This window comes from Cheilinus undulatus, linkage group 14 (assembly GCF_018320785.1).
Source record: "Cheilinus undulatus linkage group 14, ASM1832078v1, whole genome shotgun sequence".
In the NCBI taxonomy this organism is placed as follows: domain Eukaryota; kingdom Metazoa; phylum Chordata; class Actinopteri; order Labriformes; family Labridae; genus Cheilinus; species Cheilinus undulatus.
Window position 1 is genome coordinate 40,677,394 of NC_054878.1, and position 15,980 is coordinate 40,693,373.

Sequence of the window (15,980 nt, forward strand, 5' to 3'; positions counted from 1 at the left end):
GCATGCAAGATACAACATACAGATGAGTGGTGGAGGAAGTGTGGTGACAGAGGAAGTACAAGAGGAAACACAGGAACAGGAAAACCAATGATTGACAGTTTTAAAGAACAAAGTCCACACTTATCCACGTCTTTATAATGTCTTATTGTTGCAACACAGATACTAAAAGCTCTGTCAAACTAGCTAGGGCACTGTGAATAATTGATTTCTTTATAAACATGATGTCTTTTTGCAAATTGAGCACAATTTCATGTTATTTTTGTCTTTGCCTTCTCCCAGGTAGGTCATAAAGGGTTAACATGGCCACAAATTAAAGCAAAACACAGGGGCTGTACCATCTGTACACAGAGGAGAATGTTAGTGAAACAGGGCAGACATTGTGTTTTTACACACCTCCCCTTGCTTGAGTTTATCTGATGTTGCTATTGCTTATTGATGTTAGTTACATTAGGTGTGAGTTCAGAATGTTTGTAGTTTACATCCCACACATCAGGTAGTTGTATGGTAAATGGACAACTCAAAGCACATTTTTACTCCACAGGTCCACCCATTCACTCACTGATGGAGTACAATATTAGCTAATCCCATTCATTTTCTTACATATCCATTTTCACACTGACTACAAAGACACATCAGCAGGAGCTGGGGGTTGAACCCATAACTTTCTGATTGTGAGACGACCGTCTCAACCTTCTGAGCCACAGTCCCCAAAGAGCAGCAGTTCTCAAGCGGTCTGGCCTCAGGACCCACCCCCTCTTGAATGAGCGAACGCCACCCAAATTCCAGAAATTTTCCAACAACTAAAATTTTTTAACAGAGAATATTAAAGTTTTTAACGATTTATTGAACAAAAAAACGACTCAACAAAGAGACAGGACAAGTGTGTCCATAAATTGAGATGTATAACTGCACTGCATTTTATTCTATTCCCCATAGTACGGTGTAAATTTTGGTTGTTTTCTTGATATTTTGAGAAATAACACATCAAAATGAGGAAATCAGTTTTGCTTCCCCCAGAAAAGAGGTTAAATAATTTAAAATACTGAGAAAAAAAACACAATATACTCTTCATAAAAGTATATTAAAAATAGAATGAACAAAATGTATCTGTGTGCTTAGACCTTCCTCCAGCAACACAAATCACATACTGGCAAGTGTATTTACAGGACGGCTAGTGACACAGAAGACCTTGTCTGACATTCTCTGAAAGTCTGGAAAAGGTGAGGAACGTCCTGAACTTGTACAGAACATTTGAGACGTTCTTTAACACTCCCTAATGATTATGAAAGTGCTGGAAGGTCAGATGACCCTGTGCTGCAGTAGAGGGGTGTAAAAAAATGACAAAGGCATCGAGCTGTGTTGCACAGAGGACATTTAGGATGTTCTGATATTCTCTCCTTTTGGTGATATAAGAGGAACATGTTCAAGACTTCAGATGATGGTGCTTATATTGATTTTGACTGATAGTATGAAATTAAATGTTTCATTTCAAATATGTATGCAAGAGCGCAAAATGTTCATCCAAATAGTACTAACAATAGTTTCACAACAAATAGTGAAAACATTGCAATACATAAATTTTTAAAAGCATGAATTGGTTTACAGATCCAAACAGGTGGACTCTTATTTAATCCCACCACTTCTCCATAATTAATTGACTATAATCTACAAGTTTCCTCGTAGATTTAAACTTCACATTCAGTTATGTAGTTGTAACTATCAATCATCTTAATTTTCAAATTAAAATAGTGGATTTATATCAATGAGATATACCATCCATCCATCATTTTCTATACCACTTATCCTGTTGGGGGGCATGGGGGGTCTGAAGATAAATGATTTTGCAAAAAAAAAAGGTGAACATGATAAGTTAAAACTCAAAATCTGAGATAAAAAGTCAAACTTATAAGTTTAAAAGGTAAAAAGTAATTTAAAGTCAAAATAATGTTTTTAAAAGGTAAAATATGAGACTATGAATTTTAAAAGCCAAAACTTAGATAAATTTCAAAATTATGATTTTTAACAGTCAAAATATGAGGTAAACATTGAAATCATGTCAAAAACTGACATAAGATTAAAAATCATGAGTTTTTAAGGTAAAAGATGAGCTAAAAGTTAAAGTTAAGAGTTGAAAAAGTTCAAAACATGAGTAAAAATTCAAAATCATGACTTTAAAAGGTCAAAATAGGATTTAAAATTAAAATTATGATTCTTAAAGGTAAAAAATATGAGAGAAAAAGTCAAAAATTATAGAGAAAACATGAATTTCTTTCCCATGTTCCTTACTTTTTATCCAATTATTTCTACTGTTTACTCATTTTTATGACTTAACAAGGATATTATAAATCATCAAGGTTAAGTTTATGTTTTTATACCAGAGGAAATCTGCAGACCTCATACTGGTGGGCCAGTTATAATAAAAATATCATGTGATCTGGTGGGCCGGGTATAACTGCACCACGTGCCCGATTTGGCCCCCGGGCCTTAAGTTTGACACCCCTGCCAATGAGGATCCCAACCCCTACACTGAGAAGCATTGCCTTAGACAGTGTCTGTTGTTCATTATACTGTCACACACAGAGGAGGCTAGAAGAACATTTCTTTGGGTCGTCTGATGAAATATCAAAGATCCTGGCTGTTAATCAGTAACGCTGGTTTGCTTAATGAGGGGCTTAATCAGGTTGGGGTTCAGTAAGTTTCCTATCAGGTTTTAGATGTTTGTCCTATTTTCTTTGTTTTATGGTTATTTGGTATCACAAAGTGGACTTGTTGGACCTCCATATGCTCTGTGCGTTCATGTTGGCTAAACTAGAATGAGCATGTGAGATGAAAACGCTCCCCTGATAGATGTCAGGGAAAGTTCACAAGCAGAACTTCAATCACTAACAAGGACTGCTCTCATTTGTTCAAGCCCTGAGAAGCAAATCCTACGACATTATTAATGCTGGCTTCACATTTATGACCACTTTTTCAAAATCAAACTGAAAACACCCACACTAAAACCCTTTATAATCACTGTGACCCCCGTTATCAGCGCATGTTGCTGAGCTCTCCTTTTATATTTGGATGACGATAGTTTCTGCAATCCTATGCCTGCTGCTCCAGTCCTGATGAAAACACACCGAGATGAAAGAGGGAGAAAGACCAAACGAGGCAAATCAGTCTCTCCCGCATTCTCTCACTGTCTTTGTCTCGCTTCTCCGATGTCAAGAGCTCATTGATTAGGAGACGTGAAGGTTATTTTAGGTAAAAGTAGTCTATAATGGCACTGCCCCCCTGCGGCATGTTATGAATTTTTTACAGTGCTATAAGGCTAATGCGGTCCAGCTTCTCATTAGACTCAACCTGTAACCATGGATTCATATGTTTATGTGTTTCCATGTCATCCTGCATGTGTATATGTTTGACGTCTGCTCCCATGATGCCTTATTCATGCTCTGCTGGCCTTTTTGTATGTACATCCTCTACCTCTTTCTCCCTCTCTTTGCTAGCAGGCCCGAGCGCAGCACATTTCTCCTTCTCTTACGTAACCCCCCCGTCTGAATCCTGGTCACAGGGCTAAAAATAGACTGATAAATAAATAAAAAGGGAAGCAGAGAGAGAGATAAGATGTGCGCCCCTCGGGGAGACTTGGCCCAGTCAGAGTGAGAGGCAGACAGACATCCATGTTTCTCCTCCATCTCGCCCTCACATCCCTTTCATCAGCCCTCGTCTCCTCCTCGTTTAATTATCATCTTTTATTCCATTTTCCGACTTTTTAGCTCACGTCTTCCACTAGTAAAACCTTCTACATTTGCAGAGAACATACTCGATAAGAAGAATTAATTAAAGTCTTTTACATAACATGCACAGCAATAATTCAAGCATGTCCTGTTTCCATCTCTCGTATGTGTTCTGCTGTAATGTCGCCTCAATCTCTCGTCTTATTTCTACCATAATTGCATCCATAGAATGTTTTCAGGTAATTGTGTTCTATGAATTCAGCCTGAGCATCTGTCTTCCTTTTCTAATCTCGCCACTGTTTCCTCTGCGGAATAATCCATTATGTTCAGTCTTTCCTGAGGGAGACCAACAGTGAAGGAGAGTCTGCAGGCTCTGATGAAAGGGAAATGCTACTCATGGAGAAGATGGATGAATTAAACGTGCATCACTCCTGAATGCAAAAGAATATTTCACTTACATTTTCAACATGCATTTTCCAAAAACATACATTTCATTGTGCCTAATATAATGTGTGACAGCAGGTTACGTCTGATGCGTAAAGTAACAAGTGCATTCTCTAAAATATGGAATTTGAACTTTTTAATTTGTTTCTTTATTTGAGTGTCTTTGAGCCTTTTTTAGACACAACAGTGGGTAGAAAAGGAAATCGAGAAAAGAAAGCAGCCACAAATCAGCCTTGAACCCATGCTTCCCACTTATAGGATTACCACCTTTGAATAGTTGGATCCTGCAGCAGATGTACAGGTGCTGCCACCTTGTGGTGTAGGCCAGAACTATGGTGGCCGGTCATCATCTACTTTTTCTTGCTGACTGTGACAGCAGTTTGGATAGTTGCATGAAAAATCTGGAGTACCTGGATGAAGCCGAGGACCTCCACTTCACACCGGAAGTCAGAGAATCACTGCCATATCTCGTCTTCTAATACTGGAAGTCGCTTGAACTGAACGTCCTCTTTACTGTTTTCTCTGTGTTGCCGCCATGTTATATAATATAGGCAAGTCCGCCACTTAAAGGTGCAGTGTGTAATATTTACCCTAGTAGCATTTAGCTGAACAAACTTGGTAAAATAAAGCAAAACATTTCTAAGATGGTCTATCTAAATAAGTGTTTAGTCATCTAAATTCAAAAATAGCTATTTTGAAAAAAACAACTCAGAATAAACCTTTAATTCATACATAGGGAGGGTCCCCTCCATGGATGCCACCATCTTGGATTTTTACATGTTTCCATGGTAACATAGAGGAAAAAAGGATAAATAAAGTTATTGTATTGTATTGTATTGTATTCACATTACAGATACACATTAAATTCAACTGGTTGCCACAGTTTCCAGCAGAGAAATGCAATCTAGAACCCATTTCTAGATGTTGATATTCAGTTTTACACACTGAACCTTTAAGGAAATACAAGTAAACAAAAAATATGCAATTTTTTGGGTTAACAAGCACAGAGATAACACTACAGTAATTTTAATGAATCAATTTAATAACTTTTTAACCATAAATCTTAGGCAAGTACTTGTTTTTCCTTTGAAAGCCCTCCATTGTGCCATTCTAATGACGCTATCCATGCCTCTGCAGCTCTTACAGAACGTTTTCTAGCAAGCGTGGAACTTGCCTGACTTTCCAGGGTCTTTAAAGATTAAATCCACACCAGTAACTCTGATATTGGACATCTTTTTATCCATTTATAATCCATTTTTCAAATCTTGCAGCTAGCCCGTTAGCATGCCGTCATATTGTCTGTTTGTATGCCAGAATGCATGGCGACTGGACTGTGACAACCAATGGTGGGCTGTTCTGTCGTCACGTCATGCTTTTCTGAACAGCAAATGTGAACAGACTTCTAAACTGCAGAAGAAAGTTGGACTGACTGACTGAGAAAGAGACACAAAGAGGCTATGATTTGTCCTTCAGAGTCTGCACTTTAAATAATGAGTCAAATTCACAAAAGCACAAGGACTTTGTTTGTGAAAATATGAATATTTTGAAGACTTTTTGTTGAAGAATTATTATTTTTTAATTCTTTAGTCCCAAAAATATGCAGGTAGAGTTTTTGAAAAAAAAAACTTAGTTGAATTATTCATAACGGTGTCATATTTTCTAGAATGATAAAAATATTTGACTTCCAATCATGTGTGCCAGGTTTATGTGTAGAATCGCTGACATGAAGACTTGGCAGGTTTTGGTAGAGCTTGGACTTTGCACTTGGGGCCTTTTGAGGATAATTGATATCAATTTTTGATTCTCTTTTTCTCCCTTGCGCGGATATTTGCATACACGCCTTAATCATTAATAGTAATTTTAGACATGAGGCCTCCATCTTTTGCCTGCCTTTGCCTGATGTTAAATCTGCCTATGTTGGTGAAAGACTGTTCGACGTGTCAATCTTCTCTCAAAAACTAAACGGTCCACTTTTCTCTGTCTCCTCAGAGCTCATGAACAAGAACTGTTGAAGAGGCACGAGAGGGAGCTTGGCGAGCTGAGCGCCGCTCACAGCAGAGAGACGCAGAACATGCTGTCAGACTTCAACAAAGCCCAAGAAGTGCTCAAAGACAAGATCTCCGCCCTTCAGATTCTGTAAGTAAACACTGTAAACACTCTGTGTCTGTGTGTGTGGTCTTCAAACAGCTCTGAAACCAACAGAGGTCTGAGTATGGCATCCAGGAAGATCCCTTCTAATCTAATTCTTAACTCGTGATTGCCTCGTGCAAAGGTCAACCTATCTGTCCTAGATAAGTGATTTTGTGTTTTCAGGTGCCAAGTGGACTCTGAAAACTACTGGCAAGTTCTCTCTGGGGAGAAGAGCAGACAAAGTATTCATATCTGTCTGAACACTCTCAGGAGGGAACTCACTTAGGATGGATTGTAACCTCCATCCTTGTGCTTCATTTGCTCATGCTATCTGCACTGTCTCAAGGTCTGATTCATAAAGCATATTAATAACTTTAAGGTGCAAACACTCCCCTAAAATGGTCATGCTCAGTGCAGTTTGCTTTTATTTCCATGTGGAGAGAAGCAATCTTAACTGTGACACAAGGCTGCACTCTCATCCTGGAGAAGTTCAATTTAACCCACATTTAGATAAGGGCCGGGAGGCTAGGGGACACTTTAGGAGCTTTATTACAAAGCCGTTCATGAAAAATGTGATATGAGTTTAACTCTTTAAAACAAAGCTTCCACTCTGGAAGCTGCCTGCAGGGGCGAGTCATTCTGTAAAAGAAAAACACTCCACGGCTCCAGACTGACCCCCACATGTGTGGGTCTTCCACTCTGACTTTTAACGGGTGCAAAAGCCAAGCAATCATTTTGTAAATCAGGCCCTATATTCATTTCTCTACTTAAACTTAACTGTCTGTCCAGGTCTTAAATAATCCTGCTCTACACAAGTAGACAGCCAGATATTGAAAAACAAGCTTTGAAGAACGAAACTTCAAGAGGGAAAAAGCTTTGTACAACAAGTCCAGTTTGCAAAGAAAGAGGTCTTTTTTCCACAATTGAATGCATTATGGCGCATGAGATACACTGAAACTCAAACACTGCACATAGATGCTGTCTGCTCTGCAGTACAGCTTGGGGTGGGATGTCAAACTCAGTCACAGCAGGGGCTTGATTCTGATCGGGTCTGACCTGAGGGCCTAACAGGGTTCATATTTAACCATAAAATATCAATCTTATTTTCACCAGAAATGAATTATGGGGGTAAAAAACTTGGCACTGATGATAAATGATTTTGTGATTAAAAGGTGAACATAAAATCTGAGATAAAAAGTCAAACTTAAAAATTTATAGGGTAAAAACATGACATTTAAAGTCAAAACAGTGTTTTTCAAAGGCAAAATACATGATAGAATACTTAAACTGACAAGTCAAAAACTAAGATCAATTTCAAAATCATAATTTTTAACAGTCAACATATGAGGTAAACATCGAAATCATGAGTTTCAAATGTCAAAATATGAAATGGAATTAAAAATCATGAGTTTTTAAGGTAAAAAAAGAAAGAAAAGTCGAAATTATGAGTTGAAAAAGGTCAAAATGTGAGATAAAAGTTAAAATTATGATTTTAAAGGTCAATATAGGATTTAAAATTTAAAATTATGAATCTAAAAGGTAAAAATACGAGAGAAAAAAAGTTATGAGATGTAAATAAAAAGTCAAAACCATAACTTTTAGTCATAATTCTGAGATGCAAAATTGAAAATATAGAGAAAACACACATTTTTTCCCCACGTTGCTGACTTTTTATCCAATTATTTTTACTGTTTACTTTTTCTAATTTTTATGACGCAACAAGGATATTATAAATCATCAAGGTTAAGTTTATGTTTTTATACTGGAGGAAATCTGCAGACCTCATACTGGTGGGCCAGTTATAATAAAAATATCATATGATCTGACGGGCTGGGTATAACTGCACCATGGGCCGGATTTGGCTCCCAGGCCTTGAGTTTGACACCCCTGCTTTAGTGAATCAGGCACTTCTGAACACTTTTTTATCCTCATCTTCTTAAAATGATCCTGCTCTGTACAAAGAGACAGACAAACATTTAAAACAAGATCAACTTTATGATCCACCAATGAGGAAGGAAGTTGTTATAGACACTTATAATAAAAGTCAAGAAGTGGTTGTGGACTTTTCTCTCTGTTAGGGCTGGAGATAAAGGATGTCCTATTTTCCCAGGGGGAAATCCCACCTAGGACAGCACATGGGCAAAAGGAACTGTAATGTGCCTGTTAATGTTTATTTAAAACTGTAGCTTAGAAAATGTCATAGTGAAACAACTGCTCATTACAGTGGTAGATCTTCATGGTTGCTGCAGATTTTCATTAATTCTGTTATGTTAAGATCATCCTCATCCTACTGCATTGAAACATAACTGTAATTCATGGAGCTAAATAAGATAAAGAACAGAGGAAATGCTTATAATGGACGCATTCCTAGTTGATGTTAGCCACCACCAGGGCTGCCACTTATCTCTGCATGGGATTTTTATGGACAGGATCGCAAGGCACAGTCAGGGGGAGGGGGTGTTCAGTTGGATGACCTCAGAACTTAATCTGCTTTTTTTGCAAATGATGTGGTTCTGTTCTGTTTTCAGCCAGGGGCCTCCAGCAGACATTGGGGCGGTTTGAGGCTGGGTGTGAAGCCATGCCCATGGTTCTCTGCCGGGAAATGTTGGATTGCTCCCTCTCTTCCAGGCCTGTCCAACTGGGAGGAGACCCTAGGGTTGACTTAGGACTTGCTGTAGAGATTATATTCTTATTTGGCTTGGAACCGCCTCGGAATACCCAGGAAAATATCCCTGGAGAGGTGGATGACTTGCTTATTAGAGCTCACTCTGGCTAAACATATAAGCTTTATGACTGCTTTTTGAAGAAAGGCTGAATTTCAGCCTGATGGTAGTTCATTGTCTTTCGACATGGGAGTCAGACAAATTCCTGGTTGTTTTTTGCCTGCAAAATGTCAGGCAGCGTCTGGTAACAGCAACCACGATTGTTCCCTCGATGTTTGTTCCAATGAGAAGTATGAACAAGCAGGACACGCCCATGAAATTCCAGCTGGCAGGGAATATTTGTTATGATTTATCTGCTGGTTGTGTTTGTGCAATAGCGAGGGTTTTTGTTGGAGTTTGAGCCATGACAAAGAGACAAATAAAATGCATATGGCTGTGACTTCAATAAAATCTAACTACTTTTGTCACAGACTGTCCTGATTGATCGCCACGGTGACAGTGTGAGCACTGGGGTCATGCCTGACCATCGGATCCTACAGTGTGAGGTTTTGGTGCGTCATAAAAACATTCCACCATGACTTTTAAAGAATCATCCTGAAATCACACCATTCATTCCTGGTTGTCACCTCTTGTCTGCCTTGTCAGTCTCCTCAAAACGTGGCCTTTGTGTTCTGAACAAAGAAAAAACTCCCGCCTTATCTGTCCTCTCTTAAACTGTGTGCTCTCCTCCGTGCAGAGACCTCAGAAATCCCTGCCTCATGTGGACTATTTGGGCCAATATATTTACAGGTGTTAGTCTTAGAGGAGCATGCACACCCATTTCCATGCGTCAGCTGAAGTGGAATATAAATAGCAGTGTGCTGCTATGATGAATGATTTTTCTTCTCAGCTAATCATATTGCTCATGTCATACGTTATAAACAGCTGCACTTTGCACAATGGTGCATAACGGAACCATGAAAGAAAATGCCAAAAGAGATTTACCGCCGCACCTTCAATCTGTACCTGAGCTGCATTCTTCCGGAAGTATTTTCCATTTTTTCTGTACAAAGAAAAACACAGAAAGATAAGAATAACTCCGTGAAATCAAAGATAAGACAGAGGAACACAAACTCTAGCTCTGACGGCCGTCTCTGATTCCATATGGATGTGGTGTAATGTGCCTTTAAGCACACTCCCACACATTTCTATGATATGAAGTCTTTGATTTATGAGAAAAAAGCCATCCAGCCTTGTCAGACACTCCGTTGTTTTCCAGAATGATTCCAAGTTAATGAAAGATTGCTATCAGTTTATGAGTGAGGAAATCTCAGGTTTCATATCCTGGATTTCCGTCGTCTTTGACAGCAAGTGTTTGTAGATGTGAGGATGATGTGAGTCACAGTGTGTCCCCACTGATGTGAGTCAACATGGCTGCATCACAGGAACTTTGAAGAAGTCTGACAGAAAGTTTGTTTTTGTTCATTGTGAGCAGAATCGGAATATTTCTGTTGTGATTCTCATTACTGGCTGAATGATAAAAACTCAGAGGATCACAGTTTGTCCCAACAGAGATTTATGTTTATTTAGTGTAGAGTGTAAATACAGTTAAGATAACTGTTTCACATACCCTTTGCATGGGATGCACGCTATATGTACAAAAGTGACGCGTGCCCATTACACTAACAGGGACTGTAATGACATTATATTCAAATACTTGCACTCTAATATGGATTTGGCCCCCTTTAGCAGCTATAGCAGCTTACACTCTTCTTGGAAGGCTTTCTACAAGATTTTGCAGTGTGTCGAGTGGGAATTTGTGTCCATTCACTCTGCAGAGCATTTATGATGTCAGGCACTGATGTTGGATGAGAATGCCTGGCTTGCAGGACCTCTCACTTTGCCAGGCAAAGTTCTTTATATTCATTTTTTTTTTTTTACCTATGTTTCAATTCACAATCATATTTGTTGCAACCTTCAGTCTTGAATTAATCAGAAGTATACTGAGCATTCCCCCATGCATACATTATATTTAAAATGCACACTTGTAGCTCCAGCTACATGACCTCTGTGTTACGGTAGCTAGATGCAGCTCTCAGCCATTGTTCCATTGTTCTGCCTCCATGATTGGAGCGGCTGATGTGAAGCCATAGTGCATAATATATGAATAGTAGGTAATTATGTTATTATGGAGTGTTCCCAGGCAGCTATTATTATTCTCTATTCCAATCTTCCTGTAGTGCCAACGTCAGTGGTTCCTGATGAGGAAAATGAAATGAACAGACTAAAAAATACAGGAATTTTAAATGAAAAATTGCACAATATAAAAATCATTAGCATTTAGATTAGGGCTGGGCGGTTTAGAGAGTCTTTTTAGATATATTGAGATATATTTTCAGATGGGATAGAGTTAGGAAAAAATCATTTATATTGACGTACTTGTCTAATTCTTAGTGAAAAGATAGTTTAGTGAGAACCACCAACAGTATTATGCCTATTGAGTGCAAAATAATCTATCTGAAATGTTAAGGCTAAATGGGGAATTCTATTTTATCTAATATTCTTAGACACCCAGTATACCCTAAAAGCACTTTTGGGCCACATGTGGCATGTATCAGGCACCTTTGGCTGAGGTGAAGCATGGCAAACGTTATGAGGATCAAATCATAACAATATTCACTTTTAACCTTGCAAAGCAGATGGATACGCCCGTTTCCTTGTTTCTCACTGGCGAATCCATCTTGCAAAGCTCCCATCTGAACCGTTTGGGCCTGGTTAGAAAGTGACAGGACCAATTAGCAACGAGGGGCAGTATTTTCAGGCGCAGCAGTCGTAACGTAAACAAGCAGCAGCAAGAGCTGCTGCAGTTATGGAGGAAGAGATTAGCGCGGTTTTATCAGGACTTGACAACATTTCTTCATTAAAAGAAGAACAAAGAACAGCAGTGAGTTGTTTTCTTTTCAAAAATGACAGAAGTCCAGTACCTATATGTCTATAGTCACCATGTTTTGCGGTATTTCACCATAGCTGCGCATGCACAGCTTGATAGCAGCTACGTCGTGTGTTTTGTTGCTCTTATGGCCCGTAGAGATGTGACAGAACATTCACCCAATCACACTCCGAGCTTTTTTCAAAGCCTCTGCCTTTTCTCAAACTTTTCCTTTTGAAGCTTTCTGAGATGGCGTGTCAGGTTAATTCACTTTGAGATACCCTCAGAATTGGAGGAAATTCTCTCTAGGAGAGCTAAAACCCTTGTCCAGATAGTTGTGTTGACTTTTGGGCCAAGTGTAGAGTGCAACTGGCAGACGTGACAAGGCAAAACATAGGGCCAAATCAAAACAGCATTAGGGCCGCTATTATGTAGGCCATAATTTAATTGGAGTGGGGTCCTGGCTTTGTAATGGTTCAGACATGGCTGGATTCAAGCTGTTATTTACCTCTGAATGTGGACCAAACCTTTGCTGTTCATTTGGCTCATATCAATGCCAATGGAAACTTTCAGAGTAGGTAGTTTTCTAATGATGTTTTTTACAGAAAAGAGTTACAGATGCAAGGCAGGAAGTGAAGTGTTGTGGAGGTGCGCTATCAAAATGTCAAAGATTTGTTCTGTTTATGACTGTGTCAAACAACAAATAGTTTCTATATTTCTCCATCAACCTGGAGGTTATTTTTCAGGATACATTATTCTCTCCATCAAAATAAAATGCACAATATTTTTGATCCAAGTTACACTTGCAGGTGCAACAGTTTTCTTACAGTTGAGAGCTATCATTCCTTTTCCCTGTTTAGTTCTTTATTAGGATATTTAATATAATAATCTAGAGTAATTTCTGACGCAGATAATATTGCGCATCCTTATTCCAGAACACTTGGCTCAGCTCAGTTATAACAGTCGGTCTTTGTCTTCCAAACAGCTCTTCATTTGGTACCAGTTTGGCTTTTTAAATGTGGACTAAATGACAACAAAATGAGAGAAACAAACCTTGCTCTCAATCAATCAAACAGTCAGTCAACTTTTACTTATTCTAGAAAATATCATTGAAGGGGAAATCCTCATTCACAAGGATATTGATTCAATTACTGAAGAGATTCAGGAATACAAAGTTATTATAACAGAGAAAGATAGCTAAGAAGGAATTAAAATAACCCAAACAGATACTGAGCAAGAGGAAAAGGTCTGAATAATTAAGACAGGATGAAATGCCATGAATAAAATAAAAGCAAAAATTGACTAAAATAGTTAAATGAGTAAAAAGATTAAAATAGTAAAAAAAATAATGCAGTTACATAAATAATAACAAATGGAAGGTTTGAGGTTTAAATCTAAAATGCCCAAAAGGTAAAAGTTCAGTAATCTTTAACAGCTGTTGTAACTTGTTCCATGCATGAGAGCTGGACTGAGAACTGAAGGTTTATTTGCTCAACATTGCTTCCATTATAAGCATGCTTTTGACATAACAAGGGGAAAAAGCTGTTAAGAGGCAGAGCTAGTTCCTTAGCTCAGTGCAAGACTCTTGACCTTAACACCAGGGAAACTGCTCAGCCTTTGGGTAAGGGAACATCCTCAGTGTATGTGACCGCAGCATGCAGATCCATCTAGGACTTTCTTTCCATTCCCACTGATTCCTAACCAGTGTTCCCTCATCATCCTGGATTTTATGGTCATCCTATAAAGGGAAGAAAGGATCGGGATGATGTGAGACCTCGAGTTAAAATCAGAGCTGGAAGCAATAGTCTAACCATGAAAAAGGACGGCGGTCAGTAAGTATTTCCAAGTCTGAGAAAGACACGGTCTTTTTAATTTTATTACTGCTTCTTATAGGTGGTAGTTCAAGGATTTAATGAGATTATTGATGTTTGGAGTGAAGTTGAGTTCTGAATCAAATTTAATACCGAAAGTTGTACCTGTAGATTTTAGATTGGGTGCTGGTGAACCAACGAGCAGCTTTAATTTGCCTTCTATGTGATCAGAGCCAAAGTTTCCTTTCCTAACAGTTAAGAAGGCCGGTGTTCTGCTAAATTTAGCAGTTTTGGAGCCCTTCTGCAGCATTCAAAAGTACATTTCAGATAAATTGTACCAAAAGTGCAATATCAGGTAACTTCAATCTGCATTTTTAAAACCAGCCAGAACTTTCTCAGATGACGAGCCCACGGGAATCCAAAATGTTCGACTCAGATGGAACAACTGGCATGAAATGGAGCCTTTTTGCTTTGGGAAGTAATCATACTCAGGTCTAAGAATGTAATTAGTGGAATGACATTTCTGTATTATTAAAGCTGCAGAGGGAGGCTTCCATTATTGATGATGCTCAGATGACGTTCAGTGAGAGGGAGGCAGAGGTTAACTCAGGTACCAGGTGATGACAGAGTCGTAATGTATCGGTAAAGTAGAAGAACACAGCAGAAAGCTTTAGGGAGTGTATGAAGGGATAAAGAGAAGAGTGTAAGTGAGACGTGGCCGGAATGGCTGCAGGTAAAGACTCAGAGGAGATGAATGAAGGAAGAAAAGAAAGAGAGAAGTGAGTTAAAAGGTACATTTTTGCCAACGGGCAGTGGATGATGCCAAGTCATGAGGGAAATGAGCTGAACCAAACCCTCGGGGGGAAAGTTATTGAGCTGCAGAGATAAACTGAGGACAGCAGATAAAAACAGGGTGAGATAAAGAAAGATAAAGGCCAAACAGAGGCAGAGAAGTCTGCAGAAAATATGCAGAGAAAGAGTGGCCTCCTCACAGATGACCTCCTTTTAGGCTCACTCAGCTGGCAGCAAAGCGCCACCTGCTGGACTAAAGCAAGACTTACATTTATATCACACATGTTTATTAGTCAAATGTGTGTTTATTGTTATACATAGAGAGGAAGATCCACTTCTAGATGTAAAGTCTGAACCTATAAGGAGAAATGATTCCGTGAGATAGAAATGTAGGAGAAACATCATCAGATAATCTGGATCAGAAATACTTCATACAGTATATCCCTGGGAGAAATGGGGATGTACTGTTGCTCTTGTGGGGGATATTGCATAAAGGAACATAGAAATAAACAGGAATAGGAATAAAATAAGGCATATAAAAGGGAAATATGTGCAAGAAATGCAAAGTATTACACATCTGGTATATTCCTAGTAGTTACATAGTGAAGTTATGAAATAACTGCTAGACTCAGTTAACTGTGAGTGATATTATTATCTGAACCTCCATTAGCATTACCTACAATTTCCACATACAACGTCTGCGCCGCGCGCTACAGCGCCATGGTTTTGCTCTGACCAAGGGGGAGCAACCTCGCTCACTGGGAGTTTGTTTAGATCACTGCGCCACAGCGCACAGCCCTGATCAGAGGGCAGAGATCATGGGAGATCTGGGGTTCACGCAGGAAAAATATGTCAACACCTGATTATTTTACCTTTTTTGGGGTTAATCTATCATCCCTTACAGTATGAGTCCATGATATCATTTATTACACCACTAGGAAGTTAAAGTTGCTTTAAGGATCCGTGGTTTTATGTAAAATCTTTGGCTAAATTTCCTCAAAAGTTAACTTTTCCTCATCAATGGCACCGTTGTAGCTCTGTGACCCCTGACCTCCTGGTGACCCTTTGCTCTCGCTGCAAGATGAGACGTAATATTGATATCGTGATGATTTATGATCAGGATTCCATGCATTGTGTTGTATTTTGAAAGTACCGGATATTCTACGCTTTTGAGTTCCTATTTGGAGCTTTCTGATTGATGGGGGTTGATGCAGTTTTGCACGACCAGCGCTGAAAATCGACCTGCAGCATATCTCCAGTGAAATGCAGCAGAGTGGCGATTAAGGGACGCGTTGGTGCCGGACTGGAGTGGGCAGTGGAATTGCTCTGATTGTCTAGAGAGGGAGCGATTTGCTCCGCAGTACGCTCACAGCTGCTATACGTGGAAATTAATGTAAGCACAAAAACAGTGCGACGGGAGCTTCATAGAATGGGTTTCCATAGCCGAGGCATTGCATGCAAGCCTCACATCACAGAGTCCAGTGCCAAGCACACCGATACTGAACCCTGG

General features: G+C 39.1%; 1 protein-coding gene across 2 annotated transcripts in view; it reads left to right on the plus strand.

Moving 5' to 3' along the window:
- fam184ab (family with sequence similarity 184 member Ab) overlaps nt 1-15,980 on the plus strand; it is a 300,581-nt gene that overhangs the window by 258,863 nt on the left and 25,738 nt on the right. For both annotated transcript variants that reach the window (XM_041804790.1, XM_041804791.1), the window contains exon 18: nt 6,156-6,302. In XM_041804790.1, coding sequence (XP_041660724.1) covers nt 6,156-6,302 — 147 coding nt within the window. The remainder of the gene's footprint in view (nt 1-6,155; nt 6,303-15,980) is intronic.